At 41.7% G+C, this 15,206-nt stretch overlaps 1 protein-coding gene across 1 annotated transcript in view; it reads right to left on the bottom strand.

The window, feature by feature from the left end:
• The window catches only part of PPAP2B (phosphatidic acid phosphatase type 2B), a 107,024-nt gene that overhangs the window by 43,192 nt on the left and 48,626 nt on the right, over positions 1–15,206 (bottom strand). Inside the window, exon 2 of the mRNA XM_006879726.1 lies at positions 5,861–6,018. Within this exon, the coding sequence (XP_006879788.1) occupies positions 5,861–6,018 (158 nt within the window). The remainder of the gene's footprint in view (positions 1–5,860; positions 6,019–15,206) is intronic.

Raw genomic sequence — 15,206 nt, forward strand, 5'->3', positions numbered from 1 at the left:
TTCCATGTCGCCTGCCACAGAAAGGTGTCTGCTTTTGCTATAACTTCTGAGACTTGCATCTCGAAGCAGCACTTGTCTCCTCCTGTCTTCTCTGTGGGCCGACTCAGCCTGCAGTGTGGGCACCAAGTAAATGAGGCTGCTCAGTTGTTTAAGCAAATCTGACATCTGGCTAGAAGGGGCCCTGAGCCCCAAGTAGCAGGAAGGCTAGATGCTCAGTTCCGGACCCTCCACAACTGTCACTCATGCCCTCTGACCAGAAGCAGATTCTGCATGGGGGTGACACGCATATATAGCTGATCAGAATGAGAAAGTGAGATGTGTAGGTGTTCTGTTGTTGCTTTTACACTTAAGTTTTATAACTTTTCCAAAACTGAGTACACCACCTAGTAGACTATTGCATTCACTCTGCCTCAGTCTTTACATTTTTCCTGAAATTCCCAAAATACAAACATGTTAATGGGTTTCACAAGATACCCACATCTAAGCCACACGTCCAGGTGAAAGGCAACAGCAGCAGGATCAGGAGGCAAGTCTTGCAAACATCATCACTGTTTAAGAGTCAAGAGACTAAAAACCAATTTAGTCAAGAAATGAAAAACTGATTTTGACTGAGGCAGCCCTCTCTCGGGTTTGTGAGATTGTCAGTCTTCACGGAGAAGAGAGCCCATCTTTACCCTATAGAGCAGAGGGTGGATCTGATCCTCCAACCGTTTAGCTAGCAGCCTGATATATTACCCATCAGTGCAGTAAGAGTGAAGAGAATGGGGTTCTATTTAATTAGCTAAAAAGGAACAAATCAGAGATGTAAGTCCAAAGACTAGGACTTTATCTCTGTTGTTACAAGATCTTAGCCAAGTGCTGGCCTACTCTACTAGCCCTATTGCACTTTGCAAATATTGTGTTATTTACAAATCAAAGGCTTCGGGCAATGTGCATTGGGCAAGGCTACCAAGGCCTTCTCCTCAGCAGCATGTCACTTTGTGTTTCTGTGTAACAATCTGGTCAACCTCACAGTATTTTCAACCTTCTTATGATGCTTTTGCTTACATAAGACACTACCCACAAAACTCATCACACATCAACAAGCCGATTCCAACTCAGAGTGATTCTCCATTGGGTTTTGAAATCATTCAGGTGGGAGACTACCCATCTTTCTCCCATGGAGCATTTGGTAGATTCAAACAAACCACTGACCTTTTGGTTAGAAGCCCAGAATGTGAAGTACTACAACTCCAGAGCTCCTTTAATAAACAAGACTACAGCGTAGACAGCTTGTATGTGCATTGGGAAGCCAAAAATCTCATGACTTGGATTTACTGTGGCAGTCTCTTTACTGCAGTGGTCTAGATCTACACCTGTATGTAGTATCTCTGAGGTAAATAAGGTGTAAGAATGGTTAACACACTGAGTTGTTAACCAGAAGCAGTAATTTGAGTTCATCCTGGGATGCTCTAGAAGAAGAAAGGGGCGCCAAACTACTTATTAAATAAACAAAAGCCACACTAAAACCGCCAGCCATTGAAAACTCTACAGAGCACTGCTCTACTCTGATGCACATGGATTCTCCATTAATTGGAATTGACCAGAGAGCAACATTTTTTGTTGTTTTGTTTAATTGAAGTTACTTCCCTAATATTTACCTCTGTTCACTCATTTAATAATAAAAAAATAACTAAAAATTAATGAGGAGACTGTGTGCAGTGAGCACTGAACTACATCATATGCAAGATTATTCTCAAAACCTTCACAAGTATATGTAAGCCCTTGTTTAACAGATGAGTCCACTGAGGCTTAGATGTTAATGAACTTGGCCCTGTAGTCATAGCTAGTGAGCAGAAAAGCTAAGGTCTGAACCACAGCTCGTGCCCTTAATTCCATGCTACAGAGGGCCACAAGAATGGCCAACTCTCAGGGTTTCTGTGTGAACAGAATGAAGCCCACAGCCTGGTGCTTCAAGAACACACAGTAGCAGTCCACAAAGGATAACAACCGCTGGGGGATTTTCTTGTCTGGTCTTGCTCTGAAAGCCTACTCCAAGTCTATCTTATGCCATTATAGGGGACAGGGAACCAAGGCCTCTTCCAGCTCATCCTGTAACCAAGGCCACACAGCATGACTGGTTCAAAGAAACCTGGGGAGGTCAGGGAGCATTTTAATTAAAATATCAACATGTCATGAGGAGAAAGGCAAGCCACAGCTAAGCTCTAAAAGGCAAATTTTTTCTTAGAAATGCTGGAATCTCATGAGGAGGAAGGAACTGGCTTTGGCGAGCAGTGGGGAACAAACTGCTGACCAGGAGATTTGCTTGGAGAAGGAAGAAGAGAAGAGAAGCAGCACTCCCGAAGAAGCTACTATAGCACTTTGTTTTGCCCGTCCTGGGATTAGAGCAGAAAATCAAAACCACTTCTTCTAGAAGACTCTGTCTCCCATCTACTTTCCATCTTCCACAGAACTCCAGTGGCCAAGTGTCAAGAAGCTGTGCTGCAATTCCAAAGGCACACAGTTCAAGGCCACCAGCTGCTCCACGGGAGAAGGACTAGCAATCTCTCCCATGTGATTAAGTGTCTCTGAAACCCGCCGGAGGGTCAGCTATCAGTCGATTCTGACTCTATGGTACACAACAACATCAACTGTTACAAAGTGTTCCTCAACATTATTTGAATATTGCTATTATTTGCATTAATGCAAATCTCATGACTGTTGGAGGGCACTGGTGACTTAGTCCACAGGGAGTTATGCTGATAACCTCTAAGATGCACTTCTCTCTGGAGGTTCAAATCCATAGAAGAAAACATGGGCAATCTCTTCCCATGTGATTTACAGCTTCAGAAACCCACTGGAGGGTAACCTATTAACCAATTCTGGCTTAATGACAATGAGTTCGAATTTTTAGGTTTGCATTTGTTTTGGGGGTTTTTTTAACAATCTCATGAGTAAATATAAACATCATTCTTATTCTAGAGATGTGGAAATGAGGCTTAGAGAAAATCAGTGACTTGCCTAATTCCTATAGCTGGTAGGTGGGAAGCCTCCTGAACAGAGTTTCTTTTCCCCAAACCGTGCCAGGAGCAGCCTGCTGGACAACCCAGGAATAAACTCACGTAGACAGCGTGAAGAGCATGTGATACCCCTGCCCCTGCATTATCTCCATCTCGCCACATGCCTGTGTTATAATAAGCTCCATAAAAGCATTCAATTAACCGGTCCTCCACATGTCAAAAACACCTGCTCAGACCTTAGTACAACAAGATACTTGTGCAACTATTTACCTTCCATTATGGCTGCCTTTTCCAAGAAAAGTCATTCTTCCTAGAGAACTCAGCCCCACAAGTGTCAGTTTGGAGCAAATAGTAAAATTAGGTCTTTTATTTTTCAGTTTGGGGATACAAAGATCCTTAGTCCACCTTTAAGAAACAGCTGCCAAGATGGACTGTTTTTCTTTTTAAAGACTGGAAAGAATTCTACTAGCCTCCTGCCCTCCCCTCCTCCCAAATTTCAAGCTGTTGATTGTGTAGCTGGTTTATGATGTTATTAAAACACAAAGAGGGGTCTCAAAGTTTACAACTAAGTCCCCGGAGTACAGAAGTCAAAAGGAAAACTTCATGAAATGTGGTTCATGTAACATCAGCTGCTTGCATTTGATCCAGAGTAGGCAAGATAAGCTAACCGCTGATCCCCTTGAACAGTTCATTAGCCAATCTGACCTGGAATTAAGTCTGCAAGACAGACGAAGGGCCCTGACACTAGCCAGGCACAAGACAGACGAAGGGCCCTGACACTAGCCAGGCACAGTACTTCTAAATATCAATTTCACAAGTTATAGCTGTAGAATATGAGTGTATCTTTTCAATCCTTTGAATGTCCGGCTTATCCATCTATATAATAGAGATAATAGCAATGCATGTTTAGTGTTAATACTAAGCGGCTGTTTTCTGAATTGCTAATCCACATTGAAGATAAAGGTCCAGGTTATGCATAGTAGAAAAGTGATTCAAGGACTTATGAGGGTGGATGCTCGATCCTGGCAGATGTGGCACATATCCCTTTCACCCATATGGCTGAGTTCAAGGCCAAAGAACAAACAGAAAATGCTGGAGGTGAGAAGAAAGCTGAGAAAAATGTGTGTCTCAAAAATGACAAGACTACAACAGACAAATCTATGTTAGGGCAGTCACCTTCTAAGCAAAGCTAAGAAGGGCTGTACCCCAATTCCCATTGTTCAAAACAATCACATACTCTGTCAAAATCAGAAGTGCATTCCCCCAATACACTCAATGTCAAGGATTGAACTGGGTACCCCAAAATATGTGTCAATGTGGCAGGGCCATGATTCACAGTGCTTTGGCATTTAAGTAATGATATAATCATCTCCATGACATGATTTGATATACTCAGTTTAGTTTTTTGTGGGTTTGGGTGTTTTTTTTTTTTTGGTGTTTTTGTTTTTTTTAATTTTTGGGGTAGAGTGTGCTGGGGGTTATAGCATCCTTACTCAGGTTACAAGTAAACTGATGCAAAAAGATTTTTCTTAGAGTGTGGCCTGCATCACATTTTATTTTACAAGAGATAAAAAGAGAGAAGTGAGCTGAGAAAGAATGACTTCAGTACCACCAAGAAAGAAGACTGAAGTCCAACAATGATATGTGTCCTTTGAGCCCAGAGCCCTTGTACTAAGACCCTCCCAGATCAAGGGAAGACTGATGGCAAGACATGGAGCTCTCAAGGGGATGCTGGGTCCACAGATTTTAAAAGGAGACAGGCAATTGACAGGAAAAAAAAATTTGTTCCCCTAGAGCTGATGCTTTGAATTTGGACTTAATATCCTAAACTATGAGAGAATAAATTTGTGAAGCCTTATGCCTGTGGTATTTTTGTTACAGCAGCACTAGATAACTAACCAAGAAAACTTCAATGATAACTTTAGTTTTTTAGGAGATGACTAGATAACTAACCAAGAAAACTTCAATGATAACTTTAGTTTTTTAGGAGATGACTAGATAACTAACCAAGAAAACTTCAATGATAACTTTAGTTTTTAAGAGATGACCTGGATGCTAGTCTGAATTTTGTACCTCATATGAATAGCCTGCAATGTATTTCAACAGCCATAACCTCTTTTACTCCTCACTGTATAGCTGGGAAGAAAGAGGCTTTACATCATCCTTTTTTTTCAAAGAGGTAAAACCTAGATCTTTGGAGGCTAACTTTTAATTCCTTGCCATCTTGACCTTATAGTCACTACACAAGAAAACTAATAATATGTTAGGGAGCGTCAATGGATTATCACTGTTTTAGCAGCACAGTGACAGTGTAGAGGGAACACTGCAAGTGACTACAGTTGTTGGCCAAGTATTACCCTTTTTAATCTGTGGTGCTCAGAGATTAGACTTACTAACCAGGTGGCCTTGGGAAAATTATTTTTATTTGTGGACCTCAGTTTCTTAGTTTATAGGGGGGAAAAAAGACAATTACAGTATCCATACTTTATGAGATTGTGTGTGTGTGAGGATAATGCATGAAAAAGATTTTAGAAGGGAGCTTGGCATGTATTCATTTCACAGTTAATGTTGGTGCTCAGCAAGAGCAACCCTCAAAACCTTTCACTTTTATATTAATCAAATAAAAAGTCCTGGTGGTATGATGCATAATGTACAGGGGCAGCAGGTGCTCCGAGGGAAACCGAAGGACAGTCTCACAAAGATTTACAGCCTTAGAAGTCTGATTGAGGGTTGCTATGAGTAAAAGGCAACTTAACCAGAGTGGGGAAACCAAATGAGATTTTTGATACCAATCTGGAGAAGTCAGTGCTGACACAGCTATAAAGAAACAGGATGGAGGATGGCACAGCCCGGGCACTTACCGCCAAGATGGCAATGACGATCCCGACAGCACAGAGCACAGCATCGTTTATCGTCTCGCCAGTTTTCAGCGGGTACTTGATGCTCTCATCACTGCAGTAGAACCCTCGGTGGTAAGGCTTGATGGTGCTTGACTCGATGATTAGGAAGGGCAGGCCAGCTGGGGAAGACAGAGCCATTCCATGGAAAAGAAGAAACAACGAAGACGGAAAGGTCAGTGCAAGGAGGCCAAGGATCAACGAGAATCACAACACTAACAGCAATACTGATTCTTCTTGTTTGTGATAATCTACAGTTTACAGAGAACTTTCACTACCCTGATACCCTTGATTCCTTCCCTCACCCTTAAAACAAGAGTGGAGGCTCGTAGTACAAAAGTCAGGCACATGGCTGCTAAACTAAAGGTCAGTGGTTCAAGCCGATCAGCAGCTCTACAGGAGAAGAGCCTTGGAAATCTGTTGCCATCAAAATTTCAGCCCAAAAAACCTTATAGGGCAGTTCAATTCTGTCCTATAGGGTCATCACAAATCAGTAGGCAACAGTAACAATGAAAGAAGCGTAGCACTTTCACAAGCAGGGAGCCCGAGGTTCAGGGAGGTGCCAAGTCCCACCGCCTCTCCCCAAGTCTAGCTCCTCAAATCTAAAGTAAGTCACGGTAACGACTGATGGAAATTTTAACAGGTAAAGGGCACATAATAGGTGCTCAATGGATGCCATCGTACCCCTTCTTTTCTTTCACCGCCCAAAGAGTACGGTAATTTAAGCAGTGCTGGGTTTGGCCCTGCTGCCTGGAGAACTGGAGCGGAGCCCAAGGGCACCAGGGGCACCAGGCTGCTCTTGCAGCTGCTGCTAGTTATCAGTGGTCAGCTTAAATGCCGTTCTCTCAAAGGTCACCACAAATGCCTCCCATCACTTGCCAGGAAACCCCAAAGTGGAAATCAAGGTCCACAATCCCTCTCATTGGGACTACTGCACTAGTCTCCCCATCAAGGTCTCCTGGTGCCTCTGCCTCTTACATGTGGTCACCAGTTTGTTTCCTTTAGAAGAGCTCTGGCCATGATCATGCCATCACCTTCCTAGCACCTCTTCAATGACTCCCATTCTTCATGCAAGATAAAGTCTCTGGGTGGGGCCTCCTGAGTTCCCTATGAGGCGAACCAGCTTCTTGTTCTGCCAATTCCTTTACATTTCCTCCCAGAAAGCAATATACAGAGCTCTGTCTTGGTTCATGTTCTTAGACTAGAATACTCCTCCCTTCTCCACTCCCCATTTTTAAAGTCAAGCTCCAATGCTTCCTCACAAGGTGAACTATGAAACACTGATTCTTTAGGATCGTGAAGAATGCAAACCATATATTAGTAATAATGGTCAACCCAAATCCACTGCTAATGAGTCAACTCACAGAAACCCTGCAAGGACACAGGAGAACCTGGAAACCCATCTGGCTTCCAAGGCTGTCAATCTTTAGGGAAGTACCTGACTCATCTTTCTCCTGTGAAGTGGCTGGTGGGTTTAAACCACCAACCCTTCTCTTAGCAGCTGATCGCTTAAGTGCTGCATGATCATGGCTTCTTCGGGTAACTGATATTGATAAACACAACGAATTGTTTACCAATAATATGAAAAGTACTTCACATTAGTTTTGCACTGAATTTTTGCAACAATTCTAAAAAGGTAGCTTTAAAAAAAATCACAAGTGAAATATGGTTTATTAAGGTAATGCAAAGGAGTCATGGCTGATGAAAGATAGGTCATGTTACAGAGAAAAACAAAGAAAGGGGAAGAAACAGCCCTGAAAGTTCAGGCGTGGACCCAAACCCTTTGGCATGTTGCTAGGAGTAGGAGAGAGTAAAAGATAACTTTTAAAGTACCATTTTAGCAACAGTAATCCAACTGAAAGTCCCTGGATGGTGCAAATAGTTGGCAGTTACTAACCCAAGGTTTGAACTTGGCTCAATGAGTTCCAGTGACACCAGAGAGGAAAGATCTGATGGCCTGCTTGTGTCAAGATTCAAACCAATCACATCCTATGCAGCAGTTCTCCATAACCAGGAGGCTGCTGTGCCTCAGAACTGTCTTGACAGCAACAGGTTTTCTTGTTTGTTTCCTGTCATCTTGGCTTTCCTCAGATGTGCCAATAGCTGACGTGCTCAGCAGCTAATAAAACACTGCAGGTTTAAGTCCTTTTAGAGATTCCTAAAAAAAAAGAGGGAGGGCCTGGCTGTCTACTTCCAAACAACCTACCATTAAAACTGCAATCAAACGTACAAGCATGAAAAGCAGCCTCTGCCCAGGGAGAAAGCTCCGAAGGCAGGAAGAAAGCAGCACGAAGGAGGAATGAAAATGGCAAACACAAGGAGGAAGCAAGCAGAGAGTGGTTACATTGTGCGGACTGGAGTGAATGTCATAAAATAAAAGGTGCATGGACTGTTGAGTGGAAAACCCATGTGCTCTGTAAACTCCTACGCAGATCACAAAGAGTGAAAAACAAACAAAACTCCTATAGGATGCAGCTCTATTCTGATACATGGAGGGTCACCATGAATCACAGTTGACTTCTCAACAACTTAATTATCCCCATCAATATAATACCAAGAGATCAAGAGACAATTCAGCTCCTTAGAGCTTCTAAGTCCACCCTACTCCCGCCTAAACAACACCTTCTCCAGGCCAAATGACCAAAGACCAATTCAACTTTGCAAACTGGTTTCATCCAAATGTCAACTTCATTCACTGTTTCAAGATAAAACTCCATCATATTTTTTAAAAGGAATTAAATATCACGTTGCCCAAAACCCCAAACTGCCACTTAAAGAAAAGAAAAAAAAAGAGCAGCAGCACACAATTTTTCAATTACTTTGGTCCAGACCAGCAACAATAAAAATGCTTATTTTCTAAAAAGTGTATTTATGTATCACTGTGCGCACACACATGAATTTATTTGGTTTTATGCTTTGAATTTATTTGAGTTCTACAGCTATTTATTTTGTGACCCCCTAACTGCTTCCTGCTAAAACAACAATTTACTTTATCAAATTCATACTGGTCCTTTGAAATGAAAGAACAGCAACACACCACAGCATTGTGCCTGACCTTCTCAAAGTAAACACGGAGGGGCCCTAGAAGGCAATAACCATTAGCTCTTGAAACTCTGTCTCTGCAGTGAAGGGGCCAGACAGCGTGGAGGGAGAGGATGGACTGCTGTCCCGGCTTAGATGCAGCAGCTGGTCCTTTTGGTTTGATGGAGCCGGGAGAGAAAAGCCATGGGCTCAAACCATCTTCACCTCACAACCTAAACATTTTGAAATGTGGCCAAGTTGGCTATGAAAAGTAGCTGAGAAGCCAGCAGTATGATATTAATAGCCCACTTTTAGAGTTCCGCACATCGTGATGAAAATATTCAGCTTTCTGAGACCTAGCTCGCCGCAGCCTCTGTGGTGCCTAGGAGCCAAAGTGTTGCTAATAAACCCAGGAAGGGAACAGACCCTAGGTTCCTTACATGTGCGCTACACTCTTAGGCCTCCGGCTTCTACTTTTAATAGGGTTCACATGATAAGCCTGTAAAACACATGTTTCGAAGGACAATAAAACACACAGAAAAGAGCTTTGGAGCTAGCCCAATTAACCAGTTGTTGTCAAGCTGATTCTGACTCCTGCTGATCTCATGTGTGAGACTAGAACTGTGCTTCATAAAATTTTCAGTGGTTAATTTTATTTTACTTTTTGTTCATAGGTTGCCAGGCCTTTCTTCCAGTGACCTCTGACTGAACTTGAATCTCCAGGTTTTCAGAACAACAGCTAACAGCAGCCAACAGAACTAAGTTAATGAAGTTTTTCCACATCTCCAAGGCTCCCTTTTCTCATCAGTTCAATGGGAAGAATGAAATCTAGCTTTGGATAGTTGCAATGATGTAACAAATTAAAGCATTAATTCATTCACTTAGCAAATATTTGAGTCTTCATTATGAATACTAAATACAAACACAGTGAAGATGGCACAGAACTTGTCCTCACAGAGCACACTAATAGAGCATAAAGAAATCAAATAAAATCAGCCCAGGAAGTTGAATTAATTGTAAGAAAGTCAAGGCAAACAGCGCTGGGTGGGTGGCACACACCGAGGATATTCACTAAACGCTGTACGAGGGAGAAGTCCAACAGAGATAGCTGGAAAAGAAAATTTGTCTGGTCAGTTCTTTTGGCCTTCTTCAACCTGGTAACAATCCAAACCCCTTTTCTTCCTTCCTCGCCTAGGGCTTGGAGAGGATTTCCGGTTCCGATTATGTGGATAATGACCACAAACAGACAAGAAGTTGGATCGGAGTGTCTTCTGTTTATTTTCTTGAAAGGCATGGAGGCAGCATTTAGAAAATCCAAAGGCTTTTTTTGTCTCCCCTACAAGCTTGTGGTCTTAGTGGGGGTGATGCCAATCATATCTTGACTTTGTTCCAAGAAGGGAGTAAGTTCAGATTCCCTTCAGTTCACAGGAAGAACACAAACATTCCCCTAACGGCTGGGCAATGAGTGCCACCTCTCTGAGGCACACAAGAGGGTTCTCTCTTCCAAATCAAGGCCTCCAGTTCCCAAAACGGCACCATCTTTGCTACCAATCACTGGAGTCCCTAACATTTTATTTCAAGAGAACTCTCAGCGCTAGCCACTGGCTTCAAGAGGTGGAGAAGTCAATAGTACATGCTCTGAAGAAGCTCAATAAAGACAAAAACAAGTGCACTAAAGTAATACTAGTGTGTGTAATGACTAACAAATCTATAAAGCACGATGTAGGCACAAAAGATCACTCTATTGGGGATGTACAGTTCAAATCCACCAGCTGCTGGTAGAAGAGGATAGGCAACCTCTTCTCGTGTGATTTACTGACTGAAAATTGCTGGAACTGACAGCATACAACAATAACAACAAAGGGATTAGACAGGAGTCCTGAGCTGATCTTAAATAAAGAAGTTCTCTGGGATCCAGGGGTTTAATATATTTATGAAAAACCAGTGCAGTTTAACAGTTTCAATACTGGTACTGACAAAAGTAAATTGTGGTCATTGTGGAAACTTCACCACAAGGTCACTGTGGAAATTCAATCATCCATTTTGGAAGTGATATAAATGTAGGAAATGAAAGGAAGGAAAAATCAGCACAGAGAAATTATCATGTGCTTTAATTATGTTGAAGATCAACCCCTGACAAACCCTGATGCCTGCTATGGGTTAAACTCAGAGTTGAGGATTGGCTGGGCAACCGAGATTAAAGAGCCTAAGCCCCAACATGAAAGTGGCCCAAAGGTTAGTAAGAGAAACAATCACAAACTCGTACACTGGGTGGTGCAAATAAATGATTAACAGAGTCAGCAACTAGCCCAAATATTTGAGGTTCAAATCTACTCAGAAAGAAGCATCCTGAAATAAAGTTTGCTAGTGACTTGCTTAATATGGGGTAGATGTGTCAGAGACAGTGAGACTGGTTTAAGATAGGGCAGGGTTGTATTGTATTGTATTGTATTGTATTGTATTGTATTGTATTGTATTGTATTGTATTGTATTGTATTGTATTCTCAGCTGAGATGGCACATAACAACAATCTACTGAAAATCCTATAGTGCTCAATTTTACTCTAACATACGTGAAGTTGCCATGAGCCAGGCTCAGCCTGATAGTAACTAGGTTTTTTAGGGTCAAAGCCACTGAAAAGGGTTCAGAGTTACTACAAGTGAGTGACAGAGCCGGATGTAGTTTAAAGGTCCTGCCTCTAAATCCTGGGTACTTTGTATAGTGGTTGTTGTTATTATGTATTGTTGAGTCAGAAGTGACTCATACCTGACCCTACAGAGGGTTTTCAGAGGCAATAAATCACATGGGAAGAGACGGTCCATCTTTCTCCCACAGAGCGGTTGGTGGATTTGAACCACACGCCTTGGGCTGACAGCACAGCTCCTTACCACTAGGCCACCAGAGCTCCCAGTTCCCTACTTTCTAAATTAGATCATTTAGTACTGAGAAAACAATCCAGCTACCATTATAATTAAACTAAGTGAACCTCAGCAAATCTCATGGCCTCTTAGAGGGGGGTAATGCTTTGTTTGGGATAATCAAGGCAACAGCCCTGGCTAATGTTCACTAAATGTTTACCACGTACCATACACATATTAAGTGTCTAATTAAAAGTCTGGAGCCAAGATCCTGGAATTTAGATCTGTCTGCAATAAAAGGTGCATTACAAATTGTTTGCAATGTAGGATCAAGGGGAGAAAAACCTGTTTGGTGACCTTACCCTTTCAGACTCAATCCTTTCTCCTTCTTTTAATCAATGATCAATGAACTTCCTATACCTCCAGGGACCTCTTGGGCTGTGCTGGCTGCAGAGGAGAAATCCGAACTCACTGACAAACACTTAATGGGCAGAAAATCAAAGCGTGAAGAAAGGGCCCTGTGTAGGATTCAGGGCTTTGAAACTTTTCAGGCTTTGAAAAACTAACACTTGAGCAGGTTGGGTGGTTTGGGGGTGGGGTTTAAAAAAACACAGGATAAGTTTCCATGGCCCACCCATTGATAAAGTCATGTGGGCAGTGTTACCAGACTGACCCAGCCCCAAAGCCCTGCTCCCTTCAGCCATAGCTTCACATTTGCACAAAGTTAAACACAGCCTTACTTTTCTCCCTGTGCTCTCAAGAAAGCCAGTGGTGGGTACTGGGCCAGAGTAACAGGATGAGTGCAGCAGAAATCCTTGTGTTTTCTTATGATAAAAATCAGAGCATCAAGGTGGGGCCCTTATCATTCCCAAACATCAAGTCCTTAAAGTGCCTTTTCCAGAACTGTTTTCTACTTCCTTAAATTGAGAAAAATCCAAGACCGACCAGAGCAACAACTAAACTAACATCAGTCAAAGGTCTACAGACCTATGCACAAAATGATAGGATGCAGCATACACATGTAGACAGAGATATTCAGATCATTACTGTCTGGGGTGTCAACTTCAGCTCATAGTGATCCCATTTGGGTGACAGAGTAGAACACAGTTTTACTAGGATATAATCCTAGTCCACAGGATTTTCTGGGATATAATCTTTACAAGAATAGATCACCAGGTCTTCTCCCCATAGCTGTTAGGAGAATTTGAACCCCCTTCCCTTCGGATAGCAAATGAGCACTTAAGCACTGTATCACCATTGTTATGTACTGTGGGGTCAGAACTGACCAATAGCTGTAAATTGCATGGGAGGAGACTGTTTCTCTTTCTCCCATGGAGCAGCTGATGGACTCAAACTGTGTACCTTTGCGTTAGCAGTGGAATTCCTCTGAGAGCTCTGAGGATCTGTGATGCTGCTGTTGCTGTTGTATTGTATCTCATGGTATATACAACAACAACAAGCTACCAGAATTGCTTTGTACTGCTAGAGCTCTCCAATCAGGCAGAGACCAGAATGCTGTAGAAGGCACTTCATCTATCTTATCTGAGAGTTGAGAATTAGGAGTTGGGTGTTGTTCTGTCTACTTTGCAAGTGGGGGGAGATAAAAATAAGGAAGTTTAGAAAGGTCAATACAGTTCACAGAGCACTCAGAGTTAACATAAGGCACTGATTTAGGCTGCATGTTAGAAATACAGACAGAAAACACTGAGCCTCTGATTTTAATAGGGTTACCATCTAGTTAAAAATTCATTTCTTACTCTCCATGACAGCTCTGAGAAGTTTAGGTATCATTATCTTCATTTACACTCAAAAGAAAACTGAGGTCAGTGTTGTAACCTCACCAAGGTTTCTGAGAGAGTCAAGAGTGGTCACCGAGATTTGAACCCTTGTCTATCTGCCTTTTAGCTCATGCTTCCTTATACCATGACCTGATTCTGCCTTTCTTTATAAATGTATCCCCTGTGAAAATAAGACCAATTGATTTTTTTTTAAATAATTTAAGGTCAGAATGGTCGACCCAACTACTACTTAGAGGTTCAAGATACAAATATTTATGCTGCTTGTAAGTGACAGGGTTTCTATTTAAAGTAATTAATTGCTACTGGTCTTAGAAGTGTGCAAACTTTCTTTGGTTTATGATACTTGTCCAAATTTTTAGACTGGACACAATCCAGATGAGACAAAACTGAGTTTGCTATGAAGGCGTTTCCCCACCTTTGAAAAAGGTTGCCATGAAAAACACTTGCAGTTGGCTGGTGTGAAAATGTAATATTCTGGGTCTAGAGCTCTGCCTTAACAAATGTTCTTTCTTCAGAACTGTAGAGTTCAGGCTCTTTCTTCACAAGAGGAAAACTGTCAGATGCAAACTAGAAGTAATAACAGAAATGAAGAACTGATGGCAGATCTGGTCCTCGGACCTAGGTTTCCTGACTCTCTTAAATCCAAGGCTCTGTAGTTTAGATCAACTAATATGACTTGACAGTTCCTGAGTGCTAGGCACCGTATTAGGTGTCAAGAACACAAAACTGTGCAATACTGTAATACCTGTGACCTTCTCGCAGCCTTTGGTCTGTTTTACGGTTGACTTACAGCTATGTTCTCACTCATGACACTGAGCTTTTCCACTATCTCCTTCTAGAGATGTTGCCAATTTCATTTCAGTCTACTCTGTCAGGCAGAGTCTGTGTATAGTTACATTTATGTTCTGGAAAAATGTAAATTCCCAATGAATACAGTTGTTGGTCTTACAAAACTTTTATCATGTGATCTCCCACTTAATTTCCACCATTGTTACACGTTACAACTACTCTTGTCTACCAACATTCACATTCCAATCACCAGTATTTAGCAATGCATCTTGATTGCTTGCATGCTTGATCAATTCTAGATCGCACAAGATAAAAAATTTCATGATTTTATAAACTGGTCTTCTTTGTAGATCTAGAGAATAGGTATATTATCCTATCACTGAGAGAACTGTACTTCAGGATAGATCTTGAACTGTTCTTTTTTGACATGAATATAATACAATTCCTCTTCAATGTCATTGATGACGGTAGGTCATGGCCTTTCAGCTCAATAATGCCTAGACTGTCTAGCTTCAAACATGCCATTTCATTTTTTTGGCACCTTCCAATTTCCCTAATTCACATTTTGTACAGTCTATCTTCCAATTATTAATAGGTGTTTGCAGCTGTTTGCTTTTTATTTTGAGTCTTTCCACATCAGCAAATGAAGGTCATGAAAGCTTTATCTCATGCATGACATTAAGGTCAGCTCTACTTTGAAAAGGCAGCTAATCCTTAATCATATTTTAAGTGCTTTCCAACCTAACGGTAAAAAATAGCAAGTATCTACATCCTATTGAGTCATCAAGAATAAAACCTCTTTACCAAATTCACTTATTCATGTAAGCTCATCTGACAAGTTTG

This window comes from Elephantulus edwardii, unplaced genomic scaffold (genome assembly GCF_000299155.1).
Source record: "Elephantulus edwardii isolate Elephantulus edwardi_28Jun2011 unplaced genomic scaffold, EleEdw1.0 scaffold00005, whole genome shotgun sequence".
Taxonomy (NCBI): domain Eukaryota; kingdom Metazoa; phylum Chordata; class Mammalia; order Macroscelidea; family Macroscelididae; genus Elephantulus; species Elephantulus edwardii.